The sequence below is a fragment of the Miniopterus natalensis genome, chromosome 14 (assembly GCF_054644295.1).
Source record: "Miniopterus natalensis isolate mMinNat1 chromosome 14, mMinNat1.hap1, whole genome shotgun sequence".
NCBI lineage: Eukaryota > Metazoa > Chordata > Mammalia > Chiroptera > Miniopteridae > Miniopterus > Miniopterus natalensis.
The window spans coordinates 8,441,907-8,463,089 of NC_142094.1; the positions used below are offsets into that span (position 1 = coordinate 8,441,907).

General features: G+C 45.7%; 1 protein-coding gene across 1 annotated transcript in view; it reads right to left on the reverse strand.

Moving 5' to 3' along the window:
* LOC148091490 (FERM and PDZ domain-containing protein 2-like) overlaps window positions 1–21,183 on the reverse strand; it is a 48,679-nt gene that overhangs the window by 3,947 nt on the left and 23,549 nt on the right. The window contains exons 8-11 of the mRNA XM_087824230.1: window positions 19,791–20,001; window positions 10,346–10,446; window positions 8,390–8,497; window positions 8,186–8,302 (exon numbers count right to left, since the gene is read on the reverse strand). Of these exons, the coding sequence (XP_087680356.1) occupies window positions 8,186–8,302; window positions 8,390–8,497; window positions 10,346–10,446; window positions 19,791–20,001 (537 nt within the window). The remainder of the gene's footprint in view (window positions 1–8,185; window positions 8,303–8,389; window positions 8,498–10,345; window positions 10,447–19,790; window positions 20,002–21,183) is intronic.

Genomic DNA, 21,183 nt, shown 5'->3' on the forward strand with positions numbered 1-21,183 from the left:
GATCGGCCTGCGGGGGTAAATCCCTCTCATTGATGTGCCAACAACAATCAAGGCTCAACTACAACAGAAGGATGTACATAGCCTACACCAGGGGGGCTCACCTGGAGCACCCAGCTCAGGTGACCCTAGAGGCTTCACCACTGGGCCCTGCAGGACACTTATTACATAAGGCCTCTTTACCAAGACCAGGAGATGTAGAAGATCTACCTAATACATAGAAACAAAGACAGGGAGGAAGCCAAGATGAGAAGACAAAGAAACATGTCCCAAATAAAAGCACAGAACAAAACTCCAGAAAAAAACAAAATGGACAAAAGCAATCTACTAATGCAGAGTTCAAAGCACTGGTTATAAGGATGTTCAGGGAACTTAGGGGACGAGTAGAGAAACTTAGAACTTCAGCAAAGAGACAGGAAACATAAAGATGGAGATAGAAAACATAAAGAAGAACCAGTCAGAAGTGAAGAATGCACTAACTGAAATGAAGAGTACATTACAAGGAACTACAGTAAACCCTCAGTTTTGCGGACCTCTATTTAACAGACTTTGAATTTAATGGACAAAATTTCTGGTCCACATATCATATGTGAAAATTAAGACCTGTTAATTCTAAAATGCTTTTAACCAAGATTTGTTATAATTAAATTAGCAAGTTATTTTTTGTTATTAATTCACTGTTATTTTTAACAAATTTTAGTGAATAGGCCATAAGTTGGAGAAAACGCTGTAGTAATATCTCTGACATAAATACATATTACATATCTACAACTGTAGTCTACATGTTTAAATCCAAAAGTGACTATTCATAAACAATATTCGGCAAATGATTAGCACATGATCACACAGCATTGCACACAGTAATTGGTTCTGTTGTTGCATGGTATGACTTTCTATTTTTTTTAATTTATTTTTTTTTATTTATTTATTTTTTTATCCTCACCAGAGGATATTTTTTCCATTGCTTTTCAGAGAGAGTGGAAGGGGAGAGAGAGAGAGAGAGAGAGAGAAAGAAACATTGATATAAGAGGGACACAATGATTGGCTGCCTCCCGCTCAAGTCTGACCAGGGCCAGGGATTGAGCATGCAACCAAGGTACATGCCCTTGGCCAGAATTGAATCCAGACCCTTCAGTCCATGGGTCAACGTTCTAACTACTGAGCCAAACCAGCTAGGGCATGGTATGACTTTATGCAGCAGTTTTAATGTGTGCGGGCTGATGTTCTGACATGTGCTAAGCCATGCCCCAGCTGTGTACATTTGTTTACTCACAGTAGCTGGTGAATGCACATATTTACTAGACCTATTCAGTGTAAATTTAAAATTACAGTAATACGTATAGAAAACCTGTCTGTAAAATTAAACTTTTCATACATACTTAATTTTAATTACATAAACATGTCTACAAAAGTGAAAACAGGTAAACTAACTAATTTTTCAATTTTTTAACTAAGCATTTGGTAAACCTACTTTATTATATGATGGACTTTTGGCTTTAACAGACACCCCCTTACCCAAATTAATCTGTTATATCAAGGTTTTACTGTAACAGTAGAGTAGATGAAGCAGAGAATCAAATCAGAGATTTGAAAGATAAGAAAGCAGAAAACAACCAATCAGAATAACAAAAAATGAGGACAGTGTAAGGAGTCTCTGGGACAACTTCAAATATACCAAAATTCACATCATGGAAGATCAGTAAGGAGAAGAAAGAGAGCAAGAAATTGAAACCCAATTTGCAAAAATAAGAATGGAAAACTTTCCTAACCTGGTGAAGGAAATAGACATACAAGTCCAGGAAGCACAGAGAGTCCCAAACAATGAACCCAAGGAGGGCCAGACCAAGACACATCATAATTAAAATGGCAAAGGTTACAAAGAAAGAATCTTAAAAGCAGCAAGAGAAAAGCAAGTAGTTACCTACAAGGGAGCTCCCATAAGACTGTCAGCTGATTTCTCAACAGAATCTTTGCAGGCCAGAAGGGATTGGCACAAAACATTCAAAGTTATGAAAAGCAAGGATCTACAACCAAGATTACTCTACCCAGCAAAGCTGTCATTTAGAATCAAAGGACAGATAAAGAGCTTCCCAGAAAAGAAAAAGCTAACGGAGTTCATCACCCCCAAACCAGTGTTACATGAAATGTTAAAGGGTATGTTTTTTTAAGAACAAGGAAAAAAATTAAAAATATAAATAATAAAATGGCAATAAAAACACATCTGTTCAATAATTTCTTTAAATGTAAATGGATTAAATGCTTCAATCAAAAGACATAGGGTGGCTGAATGGATAAGAAAACAAGACCCTTATGTACACAGTCTACAAGAGACTCGCTTCAGATCAAAAGACACACACAGGTTGAAAGTAAAGGGATAGATAAAGATATTTCATGAAAATGAAAACAAACAAGCTAAAAAGCTAGGATAGCAACACTTATACCAGATAAAACAGACTTTAAAACAAAGACTAGCCTGGCTGGCATGGCTCAGTGGTTGCGTGTCAACCTATGAACCAGGAAGTCACTGATCGGTTCCCAGTCAGGGCACATGCCTGGGTTGTGGACTCGATCCCCAGAAGGGGGTGTGCAGGAGGCAGCTGGTCATTGACTCTCTCTCTTCACTGATGTTTCTCTCTCTCCCTTTCTCTCTCTGAAATCAATAAAACATTAAAAAAAAGAGACTATAATGAGACAAAGAAGGACCCAGCCACTGCACTTCTGGGTATTGATCTGATGAAACCAAAAACACTAAATCAAAAAGACATATACAGCCATATATGCACTGCAGCATTACTTAAAATGGCCAAGATATGGAAGCAACCTAAGTGTCCATCAATAGATGAGTGGATAAATAAGTGGTACATATATACAATGGAGTATGATTGAGCCATAAAAAAGAATGAAATCTTGCCATTTGAAACAACATGGATAAATCTAGAGAGTATTGTGCTGAGTGAAATAAGTCAGAAATAGAAAGACAAATGCCAGACAATTTCATTTGTGTATGGAATCTAAAAAGCAAAATAAAGACGCAAGTGGAACAGAAACAGACTTGTAGATACAGAGAACATTTTGAAGGTTGCTGGATGGGAGGAAGTTGGGGGATGGGCGAAAAGATGAAAGGATTAAGTACAAATTGCTAGTCCCAGAACATTCATAAGGATGTAAAGTACAGCATAGAGGATATAGTCAATAATATTGTGATAACTATATATGTTGTCATATGGGTACTAAATTTATTGGGGTGACCACTTTGTAAGTTATATAAATATCTAATCATGTGATTGTACACCTGAAACTAATATTATATGTCAACTGTAATTATAAAATAAAAAATACTTTTTTTTAAAACCTGGGGAAAAAATGAGGTTGAGAGAGGCGGGGTAACTTGGTTATGTGAACCAGAGTCCCAGCAAATAAGAGAAGGCACACACACTCAACCTGGTTAACCGAGGAGCACTCACACAGGTGTTAGCAACTCTTAGAGGAACCAATAAGGAGAGCTAAGCACCCTGAGCTAGAACGGCAGGTGCTGCTCCTGCTCTGAGCCTGATGAGTGAAGGAGGGCGCGGCTGGTGGAGCCTAAAGGGCAGTTCTATGGCAAAGCAGCACACGCTCTTCAGTGGAAGGACACAGGGAGCACAGGCAGAGAGTGATGAGCCTGTCCTCACTCATCCCCCAGCTGTAGGCTTCCACCAGGGTGTGAAATAATAGAAAAAATATATATACTGATCTCTGTTCCTCATTCCCGGCAAAGAGGTCCTTAAACGCTTGCAATTTCCTAAGTGATGAGAGACTTGTTCCAATATTTGATCTTTCACCTGGATTCCTGACAGAGCTCTGAAATCCCTCAGACTTCCTGGGTGATGGAAGTGTCCTTTGATCTAGACAGATAACTCTTGGTGGGCTCCTGGGTAGCTTCAGGATGGTGGATGGTCACCAGAAAGACCAAACCATGCTTGTAAGCTCAGAACTTTCCACTCCACCCCAGCCCCCATCCTCCAGGGAGGTGAGAGGAGCTGGAGACTGAGTTAATAATGATCGATCATGTGATGAAGCCTCCATAAAAATTCCAAAAGTGTGGGGTTCAGAGAATGTCCACATTGGTAAACACATCTGTGTGCCAGGAGGAGGGCACACCCGACTCCACAAGGACAAACGTGTCTGCTCTTGAGACCCCTCTAGACTTCGCCCTATGCATCTTTTCATCTGGCTGTTCATTTGTAGCCTTTAAAATATTCTTTGTAATAAATTGGCAACAGCAAGTAAACTACTTGCCTGGGTTCTGTGAGCTGCTCTAGGAAATTATCAAAGCTAAGGAGGAGGTTGTAGAACCTCAGTTTGTAGCAAGTCAGGCAGAAGTCTGGGGAACCACCTGATATTGGCATCTGAAGTTGGGCAGTGTTGTGGGACTGAGTCCTTAACCTGTGGGATCTGTTGCTACCTCCAGGCAGTTAGTGTCGGAGTTACTTGGTCTAGAAAGCCACACATCTGATGTCACAGTGTTGTGAGTGGGGTAGAATGAGAGAGTAAAGGAAACCAGGGCGTTGTTTCTGGACACAGGGCTTCTCCGGGGCAGAGTCAATTAGAAGGCAGAAGGGCACATAGGCCATAAGTGTCAGCTTCGCAGGGCCCAGAGCAAAAGGGAAAAAGGTCTGGAGGGGGAAAAGGAGACTGTGCTACCCCACGTCCGAGGAGACACAGCCGGAGGGGTCACACAAGGCTCTCTGTGCACCAGCGTCAGCCTGGTCTTCTTCCTCTTGTGTGGTTGTCAAGAGCCAAGCCGCTTAGCTGCAGCTAGAGGACCAGCTAGAGGCCAAGAATATGAGACGCCTGGTTGTCCATGCAAATGTTATTACCAGTAACAATTGTAATTAGTGACTAAGGACACTAGCGGCTAAAACACTGAGCCTGTGGCACTGTGCTGGGGGCTTTGCCTTTCTCCCTTTGTGTTCTTCTCAACAACCATGCAGTGTAGGCACCTATTGCCATTTTGCAAATGAAAGCTGAGGGCCAGAAGGATTAAATCATCTCCTTCCACCCGACAGGTAAACAGAGAGCAAAGATGGACTTTGAAGCCAGGGCTGCTGGGCTCCACAGCCCATTCTCTCTCCTTCAGTGTCTACAGAGTGAGCCACAGGTACACTTACCTTTAATGGGAGAGCACATAGCTGAGGCCTCCTCCTGGACAGTGAGCTCTGAGTCCCAGCCATTCCTAGCTCTCCGAGATTTCTCCCCTGGTCTTGTGTGTGTGATGAAGAACTGCCCTGGTGCCCGGTGCTCAGGCTGCCTGTAGAGGAGACCCCAGAATTGGCTGTGCTACTCTTCTCCTCACTCGGGGTATTTCCAACACCTGTACAAACAAGCCAAGAAGTCGAAGCTTAGAAAGCTGGCATCTCGGTGACACCTCTGTATGAGGCACAGCATTTTCACCAATGACAGAAAGGCCTTTTACAGCTGCTGGGAAGGATGCGAGTTTAGCACCTCATGATGCATTTAGAATTAAGGAAAGGAAGACGCTGGATGTGATTTAGAAAGCTAAACTGAGCTTTGCAACACAACCAAAAAAAAAATATGGGAGCAACAGAGAGTTAATAATGCCAGCTCCCTGGTGAAGCTCTTGCCATGTGATGAGCAACACACACACACACACACACACAAACACACATATGCGCACCTTTCCATATTTTCAACATATGCACAAGGAAGGTGTTATCCAAGTTCAATCATGAGAAAGTAGAGTAAAAAAGATTAAGTAGGTTTCACAAGATCCCACAACCCGCGTGGGGTGGTGTTCGCAAAGCCGCCTCTTCTGGCACCCTGGGGGCACATCTGTAATCACTGTGTGAGGTGAGACCAGCATGTCAGGTCTGCTTGGGGCACTTGATGATAATCATATGGTGGACTCCCTATGGGTGGAGACTAGTCACTGGTTTCTATTCACCCCACACTTGACTGTTGGCCTGGCACAGAACAGAGGGAATCAAAGTGTAAAACCTTGGGGAGGTACTTAATTCTGGGCCTCGAGTTCCTTATACCTAAAAGAGAGATAATGCCAGCTACCCGATAGGGTTGGTGAGGCTTACAAGCTATATAGAGAGATTTTACACATGGAGAGAGATAGGAGAAATTACAACTTAGTACCTGGTACAGCCTCAATAAATGTATTGATTGTTAATATGTTAATATTAGCTGCTCAGAGTGGGAGGAAAGCAAACTAGTTCGATTTTCTTTAGATCTGGATATGGAAACATACAAGTAGGCTTGCTGCTTTTGATACAGACTCATTAGCACCCAGAGAAGTGCCCAAACTCACATGCTGAATTAACTCACTTTGCTGAATTAGATTTGAAGTTCTGCAAACTAAAGGTATTCGGTAGATAATGCAGGGCCACTGTTCTGTAATGCCTGATTTCTGGCTATTTCACTCAGAGTCACTATCCTTCTGCCAATGTTGTAAGCATCTGTTCATTTTCTTCCACACTCTCCACGAGAAATGAAGGCAGGACTTAGAACTGAATTCAAAAGGCAAGCTGTGCAACCCCTGTCCTGCCTAATGGAAATACAAGCTAGGAGAACTCTGCAGGTGACTAAAACTCCATCTATTGTAGACCCTGATGGCCGCTCCTGATGGGAATGTTATGTCTCATCCCTGACCTCCAATCTAGACCACCTGCCCCAACAGCAGCCTAACCAAGTGGAAATTCATGGTGGTCAAGCCTCTGGCCACGATGACCCAGCAGCATCACTGGGGAAAGATCTTCCTCCAGCAGTGGTAGAAGCTATGTAAGAAGCCTCAGCTGTGATGGGGCAACTGTACCTACTGGTGACTGGGCACCAATAATGGGAGGACATCTAATCCACAGGCACCATGAAAAACTCCTTGTGAATCTTGGGGCTGAAACGTGTCTCTCTGTGCACCAGCATCAGCCTGGTCTTCTTCCTCCCGTGTGGTTGTCAAAGGCCAATCCACTTAGCTGCAGCTTGAGGACCACCTAGAGGCCAAGAATATGAGGTGCCTGGTGTCCATGCGTTGGCACCCTTTAACACAGCAGTCCATCCCTGAACACGAAGGATCCCAGCTCCGCTGCATTATGTTTCTTGATCAAAAAAAGGATGTTCATATTGCTCCTTCTAGTCCTACCCCTGTGCAAAGTGTAGGGGGAAGAGCTAAACACTGGGAAGATCTGTGACAATGTTGGAAAGTCCAACAGACACAGTGAGCTGGGGCTGCTGCTGTGGGCGCGCTGGGCAGGCCCCTGGGTCAGCTCCAACCACAGGATGAGAGGCACATGGCTGAGGGTCCAGCTCTGCCACCTGCCATCCTCTATGGCCCACAGGCAGCTGCAAGGCCTGGGAAAGCCACCTGGTGATGGTGCGTTCGTGTGCAAGCGTGAGAGAGTATGTGTGGTTTTCAAAAGGTGAGGCACCTAGGACATGCTGGCTGGTGCGATGTGAATTATTTTTTTACATAAGGGGAAGTCACACACTGAGCCCGAACTTTGAGAAAGAAATCCATGAGCGTGGATACACAGGCAACCTGCTGTTAAATTACACAATCATGCAACCAAAAAGCAGCGGTGGTCCCAGGTAACTGGGAGCAAAGGAGATGTTAACCTCCCCGTCACCTCCATCGCTCCCCAGACCCGCCCCGAACAAACACGGTAATACCATTGTTTGGTATGCGATTGTTGTGCTCTCTCAAACTTACCCGAGGGTGAATGAAAGCGTCTTCAAAAACTTCACTCTGCATGTTGACCTCTAACATGGCAAATCTTAACCAAGTAATCCGAGGACAGTCCCCAGTCTTCCTCCCACCTGACTGCCACAGCTAAGCTCCACCAGGTGGGATCCTGGAGCGGCCACTGTCAGTAAGGACTGGGGTGACATGAAGAATGCCCTCCCTGTGCCACAGGCGTGGGCAGAGAAGCACGCAGTGGCTGCGCCCACCGCGTCTAGTGCAGAGCGGAGCCGGCTGCTCCGTTCAGGGGGCAAGCCCCCGAGCCCATCCTGCCCCTGCACCGGCACAGCCTTCCTTTTGCCACTTTGGCGCTGCTTTGCCACCCACGACCACAAGGAAAGCAAAGCAAAAGACCTCCGTGGACTCAAGGATCCAGAACCCTGAGGTAAAGTGCACCCCTGAAAATGGAGAAAGCCAGCCAGCTTCCGAAAGCAGGCGAAGACATACCTTTTGACTGAGAAATGATTAATTCTATGGTGTCAGGGGAATTCTGAATCATCCTCACAGCCATGTCGAAGGTGAAGCCCTCCAGACTGATGTGATTCAAGGCTAGGATCCGTGCTCCTGGAAAATAAAGCACCTTAATACCGGGGAGGAAATAAGAAAGAGCAGTTCCTTAAAGCTGCACCTCGGGCGATTGAAAGTGCATACCTGGGCTGATCCGTTCCGCCCTTTCAGCTGGTCCCCCGGGCAGTACTGAGGATATAAAGATTCCAGGGTCAGCTTTGCCTACGTCTTCTCCCTCATTAATGACAAAACCTGCAACCCAATGATATTTAGAAAGATGATGCTTAATGATTTTGCAGCTCAGAGATCACACAGCTACAGGTGGCATCATTGATCTCTGTACCAGTCCCCTGACCCTCAAACAGCTCTTTCTACTCGCCACGTCCCTGGAGAAGAGCCGTCTGGCCCGGTGAGCACAGCTGGAGGCCGGAGCGCAGCCCAGCAGCTGCAGCTGCTCCAGCAGACAGCAGAGAGGAAGTGCTGTCTCCACGGTGTCTTGTTTCTTACGTGGTTTAGAGTCCTCAGATGTGGTAGATAGTAAGAGGTGGTCAAAACGCACCATTCCTTCCCATCACTAAGAATCTAAATATACTAGAGAAAGGATGTTACATGATATTGGGGGGTGGGAAATCTGTTTCTATCTTGTTCTCAGATTCTCAATCTATGTACCCCAAAACCTCATCAGGCCTAAAAGGAAAACTTGGACCCAAAAGTCTCATTGCTCTTCAGGGACACTTAAAGGGAAGAAAGAGCAGAAGCAATCACTGAAAAAGACAAGCTGGGAGAGGAGAGGCAGAAAAGGGGAGTAGAAAAGTCAAGCAGGAAGCTGGCACACACCCTGTCCAGAGGCAGAGACTGCGTCTCACCTGCCAGGAGCCCTCTTACCAAAACCACGGTGTGGATCCCGGGTCAGTGTCACACACACGATTTCTTGATCCCATTTAGCTGTGACGTTTGTTCTCTTATTTTGTGACCCTAAAAATTAAAACAGAGCCCCATATTTGGCTTTTCCACCAAATTACCTGAGACCTAATACCATAGGGGTGAACAAGTGCCCAGGCACACACACGCATGCGTACACACACGCGATACTGGGAATGGACAACTGAACACGTGGTTCTGACGAGCTCACTCAGCCAGTGTTGCGCAGGTGCAGAGGCAAGTGTGGGATGGGCCACCTGCTTATTTTCTGTATGACTTACTATAGCTGTTTTCTGCATTGGTCTCGGATTGATCTTGGGACAAGACAGAATCTGAGCAGCAATGTACTTGATGGCAGTGAAAAGTAAAGTTATAATTAGAGCACAGAGGTGAGACACCAAAGCCTTCCCCTTCTGGGCCTCTGATCAAGGGATGATATGGTTCCACAGCCAGTGCTGGAGCCCTGCAGGGCTTCCCCCAGCGTCGGTCCTGGAGGAAACCCACAGCAGAGCCGTGAGGCTGTTCTAGGCAGGCTGGGGTCCTGGGGCAGGCACTCTAAGGCCCAACAAGAGCACATGGGAAAATTACCAAATGGTAACACACCCCAAATGCTTTCCACATCTGTCCCTCCCCTGGGGCCACAGTGAAACCTGGCAGACAGTCCATGGCAAAGAGCCGCTGGCAGTGTTTCAGACCCAATCCCCGGGTTTAATGCTCATTGAGTAGAAGTATTTTTCTGGTTCTGGAATGTCTTTGTCTCTACCTGCCTTTAGGGACTTGCTCAGAGGATTATGACAGAGGGGAATGGTGTGGACCCTGCATGTGTTCTCCGGTGAGTATGGGAGACTGCTCTGGGCCTACGAGAAGAGCTGTAACTAAGACTGCATTTTCCAAAGCACCTGCTCTCTGGCAGGCAGTCCTCATGCTGGGCTGGAGCGCTGGGGAGTCACCAACACCAGCCCACATGAAGCCCAGGCGGCATGCCCAAGCCACCGGGGGGCTGCAGGAGCTCTTCGCAACCAAAAGTGGTTTTGAAGATAATTTTTCAAAACAAAATGATTATAAACATTACTGGGGAAGCAAATCGAAGTGGTGGCAAAAGATTTAAAGTCAGCATCATGTGTGAGGCTTCCCTTCCCCCAAACCTGGTCCATGACCTAGCCCACCACCTGGCCGTACCTGTGCACACACTCCGAGCAGGCAGCCTGGAGAGAGGGTCACAAGTTGTTGGCTGCTGGGCCAAATGGATGCTCCCCAGCTGCTCCCGGCCAGTGCTGGGGCTGCAGGGAAAGACGGCAAGATGAGATAAGATGTCCCTGGGAGCAACTTCCTGGCATTTCTGAGTGTGGATGGTGGCGGGGGAAGGCAGCCCTATGCCTGTCACCAGCAGCTCTGTAGACAGACCTGTTCAAGGGTGGATCTGGTTATGAGGAGTGTACCAGGAAGAATGGCTTTGGGGTCTCTCTTTCTTAGAGGGAACCTTAAAGCCACACAGGCTTCCTATGAACCTCCCACCATCTCTCCTTTGGATTGGATTTGTGGCCCTTCAAAATCTCCTTTTCCTTAACCACTAAATAAGAATCATGTTCCTAGTCCCAGGTTAGTGACAGCTCTACAATGAGGCGGTAGTCAGTGTAAATCATGAGTCTTTTAGGGGGTTCTGAATTTTGCTGTCTGCTTTGTTCTCAGCTGGGCTGGGCGTGCTCTAGCTCCCCAACCGTGATGTGCCCCTGAGGGCTCCTATCAGATCCTCACAGGCTTTTGGGATGGCTGTCCCTTAATTATAAGAAGCTGAGAACAAAAACCTCTCATGCTGGCATTCAAATGGCTTTTGCTGAGCCAGGATTCTCAAAGTAAACAAAGAATATTCCAGACACTAGGAGAACAATGAATTAAATGGAAACCCTGCCACACCCCAAAGGTCAGCTCTGCATGAGACAAGCTCCATACAGGGGTGAGGAGAGCAGAGAATGAGATGAGCAGATGCAAAGCCACAGGGTTCAGGGCCCTAGAAAAAGCCATGTAGCCTGTGCCACACATGCAGCTCTACTGTTTAAAAGGGACAAGGACCTACAAATGCTGCCAGTTGCTAAAGGACAAACGCTGAACCGTTCCACCCAAGAGGAGCCCAAAGCAGTCAATTCAGAAACAGACTGCAGAAGGGCTGTTGCCGGGGGCCTGGGAGAGGGGTTTGGGGAGTCATTGCTTAGTGGATATAGTTTCAGTTTTGCTAAGTAATAAGAATTCTGGAGATTGGTCGCACAATAATGTGAATATACTAAATTGTAAATTTAAAAATGGTTAAAATGGCTGCTTATTTGAAAACATTAGTACAGTTGACAAGTCTCAGGCTAGGCACTAAGGAAAAAAAGTTTAAAGACTCAAATAAGCAAAATCAAAAATGAAAGAGGAAAAGTTATGACAGATACCACAGAAATACAAAGGATCGTACAAGAATGCTACAAAAGACTATGCTGCCAAATTCAATAACCTAGAAAAAATGGATAAGTTCTTAGAAATATAAAACTTTTCTAGACTGAATCACAATAAGCTGGAAAATCTGAATAGACTGATCAACAGTGAAAACATTGAAACAAGCATCAGAAACCTCCCAAAAGTAAAAACCCAGGACCAGATGGCTTCACCAGTGAATTCTACCAAATATTCAAAGATTCAAAACCTGTCCTGCTCAAACTCTTCCAAAAAATTGAAGAGGCAATACTTCCTAACACATTTTATGAGGCCATCATAACCCTGATACCAAAGCCTGGCAAGGATAACACAAAAAAGAAAACTACAGACCAATACCTCTGATGAATTCAGATGCAAAGATCGTAAACAAAATACTAGCAAATAGAATACAACAATACATTAAAAAGATAACAGATTACAATCACATGGGGTTCATTCCAGGAGCACAAGGATAGATAGACAAATCAATCAATGTGATGCACCACATTAACAAAATAAAGGCTAAAAATTATATGATCATATCAAGAGATTCAGAAAAAGCATTCAACAAGATACAACATCCCATTTATAATTAAAACACTCAACATAATAAAGGTCATATATGACAAACCCTCAACTAATATCATACTCAATAGTGAAAAACTGAAAGCTTTTCCTCTAAGATCAGAAACAAGACAAGAATGCCCACTGTTATTCAACATAGTTCTGGAAGTCCGGGTCAGAGCAATCAGGCAAGAAAAAGAAATAAAAGACATCCAAATTGAAAATGAGGAAGTAAAATTGTCACTTTTTGCAGACAATATGATTGTTTATATAGAAAACCCTAAAGATTCCACCAAAAAACTATTAGAAACAATAAACAAATAGAGTTTCAGGATACAAAATCATTGGACAAAAATCCACTGCATTCCCACATACTAAATTTTAGGAAAAAAAATGAAAAAACAATTCCTTTTGCAATTGCAACTAAAAAAATAAAATACCTAGGAATAAAGTTAACAAAGGATGTGAAGGACCTGTATACTGAAAACTACAAGACGTTATTAAAAGAAATTGAAAAAGACACAAAGTAATGTAAAGATATTTCATGTTCATGGATTGGAAGAACTGACATAGCTAAAATGTCCATATTACCTAAAGCAATATACATATTTAATGCAATCAAAATTCCAATGGCATTCTTTAAAGAAATATAACAAAAAATCATCAGATTTGTATGGACCCACAAAAGACTCCAAAGAGCCAAAGAAATCCTGCGAAAAAAGAATGAAGCCAAAGATATCACACTCCCTGACTTCAAATTATAACAACAAAGCAACAGTAATCAAAACAGTATGGTATTGGCAGAAAAACAGACACATAGAACAAAGGAACAGAATTGAAAGTCCATAAGTAAACCCACATGTACATGGGTAAATAATTTCCTACAAAGGAGCCAAAATCACACAGTAAAGAAAAGAGACTTCCCTCTCATCTTTTCCCAATTGCATGCATCTCCTAAATTCTAAGGTACTCCATGAGACTTGCAACGAGGGAACAATGGGCAATGGTAACTCATCCCAGGCTAACTCCTGAACCTGTCCCCAAGGCCCCCTTTTTTCTGACTTCTTGGTGAGCCAAAGCAGCTCAGCCCAGGCTCATTTCCCCATCTAGTGTCTATCCTGTTGCTTCTATCCTAGGCCCTTTCTTGTGTCACTGTCCCCAGCTTTAATAAACATCCTCTAAAAATCACCGGGACTTGTATTGTGAAATCTTTCCTGCACAAAGTCAAGAACCCACAAAATACCAGCTGGCCCTGGACAGACTCCCTCAAATCCAGGCCCCCTTTCTAGTAACATTTTCTGGTAACTCACGTGGGACCTCCAGATGGCAACCCTGGAGCCTGCCTGTGTCTTTCCTTTTCCCTCTTCTCCCCCGACTCCCAGGTGCGCCATTACCCTTGCCTTTCCATCTCCTAAACCCCAAGGGCCCCTCTTTTTGCCTCTGTAACTTTCAACTTTGCCAGTAGCGACTGGCGCCATTTCATAGTCAACATCTCTGGTAACATTTTAGTGCAGTGGCTTGAACTATTTCATCACTGGACACACAAGAAACAGTTTCCAATTGTGGTTTTATTAACCAAGTCTTTGACTGGAATGTCATGGTCAAGAGAGACATGCCTGAACTCTGAATGTCACCAGAAAGCTTTCAGGAATGAAGATTGACTTTGAAGCTGATAAGAGTCCCTTGGAGAAATGGCCTGGTACCTTGATAATTCACTTGGTTCATGGCAGTCTTTCCAGGACTAAATAATTCAGTCAATGAAATATGGAACAGTTTACCAACTTTGTTTCTGGAATGATACAGCAATCCCATGTCAAGAGGATGCGCTTCAGGGATTCCAGCCTGTCCAACTTTGGGAGAATCAGCTCACAGCCCCTCAGGTCCAGTCTGGATCCCATTCCCTCGTCCCCTTAGATCAGGCAGGGAGAGCCGTCCATCCCCTATCAGGCTGGAGCCACCGCCCTTGTCACAGGAAGCGGCTACTGAAGACAGACCGTCCTTCCTCGTCACCCCGAAAAGATTTCAGGGATGGAAGCCTCTGAGGGGTGAATGAGCCAGGGCAGTAAGCCAGGGCAACTGGAATAGGGAAACTGAGACAGAGAATTAAACCGCCAAGCGGTTTACAGCCATCTGGTAAATGGCAAAATCCTACTTCCCTGACCAAGGACATTTGACAGTAAATGGTTTGCACTTCTCCTCCCCTACCGGAGGGTAAAAAGCTAAATCACCCGACTCAGGGAGACAGACAGCAGAAATCCAGTTAGTGCCATTTGTGCCAACACACCCAAGGACAGATAAGTTAAGGGAATGAATCTCATTTTGGCGCAGCAGCATAAAGCTGACAAATCGTCTATTGAGATCCTCCCTTAAGACCTCCCCTAAACTCCCAGCCTTTAAAAACCCTCAAAAAGGTCCCAGCACCTGCGTCTTTCCCTTCTCTTTCCCCCTCTCCTTCCGCCACAGGCACTCATCTACTCTAAGGAAAGCCATGAGGTTTGCAACCAGGACAGCAATGGGCAAGGGCAGTTCCTCCTGGGCAAAACCCCTGCACCTGTCCCCAAGACCCCCTTTTCTCTGACTTCTTAGCCAAAGCAGACCAGCCCAGGCTCATTTCCCCACCTAGTCCTTCCCCTGTTATCCTAGGCCCTTCCTTGGTCCACTGTCCCCAGTCTTCTAAAATTTAAAAAAAGAAAAGAAAAAGAAAAGGAAGCCTCTTCACTAAGTGGTTCTGGGAAAACTGAAAAGCTACATGCAAACATAAATAAAATGTTATTTATTTATTAATAAATAAATAAAACTAGACTATTTGTCACCAAACACAAAAATTAACTCAAAATAGATCAAAGACCTAAATATAAGACCTGAAACAGTAAAATACATAGAAGAAAACATACTGAACTTACGGACATTGGTCTTAGAGAGGATTTTATAAATTTGACTTCAAAGGCAAGGGAAGCAAAAACAAAAATAAATGAATGGGACTGTATCAAACTAGAAAGCTCCTGCTCAGCAAAAGGAACCACCAACAAGTCAAAAAGGAAAAATGGGAGAAGATATTTGCAAACAACACCTCCAATAAGGGGTTAATATCCAATATATATATAATTTATATATATTAACTTATATATATATATATATATATATATATATATATATATATATATAAATTCATACAACTTAACAACAAGAAAATCCAATTAAAAAATGGGCAGAGGACCTGAACAGACACCTCTCCCAAGAAGACATACAAATGGCCAACAGATATATGAATAGATGCTCAGCTTCACTGGCTATTAGGGAAATGCAAATCCAAACTACAATGAGACACCACCTCACACCTGTTCGAGTGGCTGTTATCAACAAGACAAATAGCAAGTGTTGGAGAGGCTGTGGAGAAACAGGAACCCTCCTTCACTGTTCATGGGATTGTAGACTGGGGCAGCCACTATGGGAAACAGTCTGGTGGTTCCTCAAAATATTAAGAATAAAGTTACCATATGACCCAGCAGTCTTTCTTGATAGATATCTGAAAAATGTGAAACTATTTATTCACAAAGATATTATGCACCTCTTAGTTCACTGCAGCATTATTCATGGTGGCCATGTCGCGGGAAAACTAAAGTGTCCTTCAAGAGATGATTGGGTAAAGGAGATGTGGGACACGCACACAGTGGAATGCTGCTCGGCCATAAGAAAAGATGAAACATTGCCATTTGTGGCAACACGGATGGACCTTGAGAATATCATGCTAAGTAAAATAAGTCAGGCAGAAAAGTCAGAACCATATGCTTTCACTCACAGGTGGGATATAAAACTGAAAGTGACACATGAACTAACAAGACAGACAAACAAAAACTCACAGACACAGACAAGAGTATGGTGGTTACCAGGGGGAAAGGGACTGGGGGGAGGGGGAAGTAGTATAGGGTAAAGGGGGTCAAATATATGGTGATGGAAGGAGATTTGACCTTGGGTGGTAAACACGCAATGCAATACAGGATGATGTATCATAGAAATGTACACTTGAAACCTATATAACTTATTAACCAATGCCACCCCAATAAATTTAATTTAAAAAATTTTTTTAGTCCAGCTGGGCGTGGCTCAGCAGTTGAGTGTCAAACTAGGATCCAGGCAATCGGGGTTCAATTCCCGGTCAGGGCACACGCCCAGGTTGCAGGCTAGGCAGCTGATCAATGACTCTCTCATCATTGATGTTTCTATCTCTCTCTCTCCCTCTCCCTCTCCTTTCCTCTCTCTGAAATCAATAAAGATATGTTTTTAAAAATGTTTTTAAATGGTTAAGATGGTCATCTTTAAGTTACATGTATTTGACCACAGTTAAACTTTTAAAAATGCAAACCTTTAAAAAAGCCATTTACTGAAAGCCTCCACATGTTAGTCTTGGAGCTGAGGGAAAAACAGGCATGTTGTGTTGTCTGGAAGTTCACTGTTTAACCAACAGACAGATAAGTGCTTGTGGATGTTGGGGTGCGGAGGGTGGAGGACTCCTCTAAAGGGAGCCAGTGATGTCAAGGAGCCACCCCTTTGCCAGAGCTTCACAGCAAAGGTGGTGGGAAGCAGATGAAGGGCTTCTTGGTGGAGAAGGGCGGGGCGGGTTGTGTACCAGGGTTAGCACCCCCTGGTATCCTTAGTCTAAGTGTAGCTGAGTAAACAGCTGCTCAGGAGTGGCTCTGGGATGGAGCCCCATCTCTTCCATGTGAATGCCTGCATGCAGTCCCACCCGTCCTGTCCTGGCTCTGGACCATTTAGTCATATGCCCTGGGCTCCAGACCAACAGCATGAACTGCTCCTGCCCACACAGGCCCTGTTTTGTCACCTTTGAGAGCACGATGGGGCAGGGACTGTGTCTGTCCTGCTCATCAACGATTCCTCAGCACCGAACCCAGGGCAGGCACACAGCAGGTGCTCAACTAACTTTTCTAGCAGGACTGCTCAGCCCCCGCTCACAGTGTCCTACCCATCTTCCCTCCTCACCCTACTGCCGTCCCACTCCCCATGCAGGCCCCCCCCCCCAGTCCCTTTGCTTAGAAACAGCCTCCCTGTCAAGGGAGCCATAGCACTGCTATATATGTGTCTGCCTTAGATGCCAAACCCATTCTATCCCCCTTAAGAAGGGTTGTGTTCCCACCACCTCCGCTAGAGACAAGAAGAAGGGCACCAACAGTAGGACACTCACCTCTGAGTCAGCCCAAGTTCATTATTTTATAACACATTTAGTTCCCACAGACACCCAGTGCAGTGGGGGCCCTGTTATCATCACCAGACAAAAGAGGAAAACTGAAGCAAAGATGTGTTAAATAACTGGGTCAAGATGACAGCGCAGTAGACAGCTGAGCAGGCATTGGTAATGGCTTTCAAAACACTGGGCTCGCTCCAGAACTCTGTCTAAAGGGGATCCACGGCTGAGCCATCTTCATACCGGCCACAGCGGAAATGCTGAACGTGTCATCCATGTCACAGGGATCCACAGGCCGGGAGGCTGTCAGCCCTGGGCCCACCCCAGACTTTGACTATAGCAATGGTGGGCAGCTCCATGTGAGCTCAGGCTCAGCCCATGCTGACAACATCTTGTTTCAGATTTGGTCTTCCTGTCCTAGAGTTTCTTATACATCTTGGGGCCCCCCCACCTCCACAGCTCCCACCTTGCCCAAAAGTATAGGAGAGTTAGTACCTCCCAGATGACCTTCCACAAGAAGGGGTGGGAGTTGTGCACAAGCGTCCACACTTCTGTCCTTTAGACGAACAATTCCAGGGGCCTCCTGAGCAATCTTACTGAAATTAGGCCCTGATGCCCACAACTACCTTGATGATGATGCCCCACCCCTTTTTGACCTTCTCTCTTCCCCACCTCACTCTCCATACTCACTCCTAGGCCCTGGAGTCACCTCCACAAAACCCACCTGCATCCAGGTCATTGTCTCAGGCTGTGTTCCAGAGCCTTCCAGATGACCAAGGACCTCACACTTCCCTTTTCACATAAGGGTTAATAGTAAGCTCTGAAGTGAGCTATTTAGAATTGTAAAACTTTGGCATTTGTAAACTAAAATTAGAAATAGTATAGGATTTACTGAGGACACTGACTCAGTTTTCTATTGAGAAGGCTGGCTGCCATGAAATGCCTCAAAACCCCTACTGTGTGCACCCACTGGCAGGTCAATGGAAGCCCCACTGTCCTCAGGAAGGATACTTTGCAATCAACACATTCTCAAGGTGACCTTGAGCCAGCCACAGCTTCTTCAGGCTTTTGAACTATAAAGTGCTATCAAGTATTATTGCTGTGAATGACAGATTAAAGATGGCCACACATTTTTGACACTCCTACATCAAGCGGTAGAGTCTGTTTCTGCATCCCTTGTATCTGTGTTGATCTGTGGCTACTCGACTGAAAGAGAATGGCAGTTCTCTGTGCCAGCTCCAGGCCCAGCCTTGAAGTCTAGCAGCCTCAGCGTGGGCCCTTGGAGACCTGATCTGCCATGCAGAAGCCTGGCCACCTTGCGGGAGGCACCCCTTGGAGAGGACCCGAGAGTGTGGGAGAGAGAGGGGGCCCAGCGGCGCTCACTGTCCCAGGGGCGGGCAATGAGCATAGCTGCTTGAAGCCTCCAGACAGCCCTGCTGACTGCAGTCAAGTGACTCCAGCAGACAGCACATGAAGCAGAAGATTCAGCCAGTAGAGCCAGGCTTGATTTTCTAACCGGAAAACTGTGAGACAGAGCAGCAAAGCGGTGCTTATTCTCAGCCACTGTGCCTCCCCGTGGTTTGCTGCGGAGCAATAGATACTTTGGCAGTTTCACTTCATCATTATTGATCTAGTTTGCAGTACGTGGTGACACATATCTGCGTTGACAGAATATAGGACAATAATTTTTAAGAATTACTTTAAGGTGTCAAAGTTCAAATGAATCATCCATACCCTCTTGCTGAAGCAAAAAAGTGGCTTCTTCAGCACCCTTCAGCTGCCATGTGCTGCTGCCTGGGAATCGGTGCTATTTTTATAGCTTGCCAAGTAAGCGTAAGCCAATTTCTAGGCTATTTTTAAATTTCTGAATCTTTGTTATAATGTCAAGTTGCGTTTATAAGCTCATTGTTTTCACTTGTAAATTAAATTACAGGCAACCTGTTAAAGAGAAGGTCGCCTGGAGCAGAGGTTAGGAGTAACAGCCTCCAGGGCTGCTGTGTGTGTTCGAATCCAAGCTCTGCTCCTGCCCTGCAGAGCCAGTAGAACAACAGCAACTCCCGCAGGGGGCTGTGAGGCTGAGGAAGTGTAGGCAGTGCTCAGGATAAGACCACATAGGCCTAAGACCACTCAGTTATTTTGTCTCCTTCAATTTCACTCCATCACCCAGTTCTTCCCCACCACCACTGGCGCGATGGAGCAGGGAGATGGGCTGCCCGCCTACGGTGCTCGGCGTGGACTTTCCCGTAGCCGGCCCTCAGGAAACCTTCGTGGAGTTAGTTGACAGTTGCCCCGTGACCGTATACTTCCTCTGGACATCTGACGTCCTTTAAACAATTTCTCTAGGGACAGATCGCTCTGCAGCACCAAGTACATGCTGGTTTGGGCCCAGGAACAGATGTTTAAACCCACCTGCCTCCAACTTCTGGTGCGCCCGTGTCCCTGGGGGCGTCCACGGGGAAGCTGTCCAGCGGGGTGCCCAGCGGGCCCCCTGCGGGGTCCTCCAGCCCCGATGCAGGCAGCGTGTTTTCTGAGCGTGACAGTCTCCGAATCCAAGTGAGGGGCTTGGACTGGGCCAGGTGTGCAAGGCTCAAATTGCCCATTTGCACACACGTATCATAGTCTGAAATTTGGCAGGAAAAGATAAAAAGAAAAAAACACATGAATGGTGCTGGCTCCATCGCTCTGCGCAGCAACACCTCCCAGCCCCCTCTGCTCTCTCCTCTCTTCTCCCGCTGATTCCCTCCCAGGCACCTGTGGAGCTCTTGGGATTGGCCCTGAGATTGCCGTCTCCCTAATTAACACTCACTAATGAGAGAGACCCTGAGACATAAAGGATAAAGGAGACGCTCGCCCTCCCCGTGGCCGACAGGACTGGGGTCCGAGGTTCTGCGTGCTGAACCCTACAGGCCCACAGCAATGCCTCCCGGCCAGCAGAGCCCCGTATAAACTTAGCTGCCACCATCGCTCTGCTTGCTGCCCTCGCAAAACTGTCCTCACAGACTTTGTTGTACCCAGTAGGTCTTCAGTTACCTGGGCTCCCCAATTAGGCTTTGCCCTGTGGAGTAGAATCTTCACTGTCTGTACAGTTTAGCTCCCCGACTGAGGTCGGGTTTTATGAAATATGTATACATACCACATGTGCTGAGCCCCCAGCCTTCACACCCCCTCCCCCTCACGGAGAAGATGTAATAAATGGTCTGAATGAAGCCCTAACCTGAGACCACGAGTGGAGACTCTCACCGCTTCACTCTTCACATTGTTGAGAAGAAACTGGGATTTGATGGGTAGATCCTGCAAGTTAGTCATCTCTACAAAGCCTAGTTTGTATTTTGAAAACAGGAAACTAGGGACTATATCGTGGCCACCGGCTCCCTGCTAAAACCCAGAAGGAAAGTGCGCTCAGGTGCGTGACCTGCCTCCCTGGGAGGCGTCCGTGGGCCCTGCTCCGCAGGCAGACCCACCTTCCCCCCCGGAGTCTGGTTCATCGCTAGGGCTCTGCTTACTGAAGTAGGTGACCTTTAAAAACTGTTTTTTGAAAACTGTCTATGTGTATGAGGCATTTGGTATCATGACTCACATACAGTGAACAAGAAAGAACAGAGCAACCTAAGTAATTCAAATATGACCGCAGCTTTTGCACAAACTGCATAGTACCTTCCCCCAGAGTTTGGATCTTTTCAGGCACAGAGAACCACAGTGGCGTCCTCAACACCGACAACTCACATGTGCTGAATGCTTACTATGTGCCAGGCACAGAGGCAAACACGGTCTTCGGGTCATCAATCAGTCCTCACCATAACCC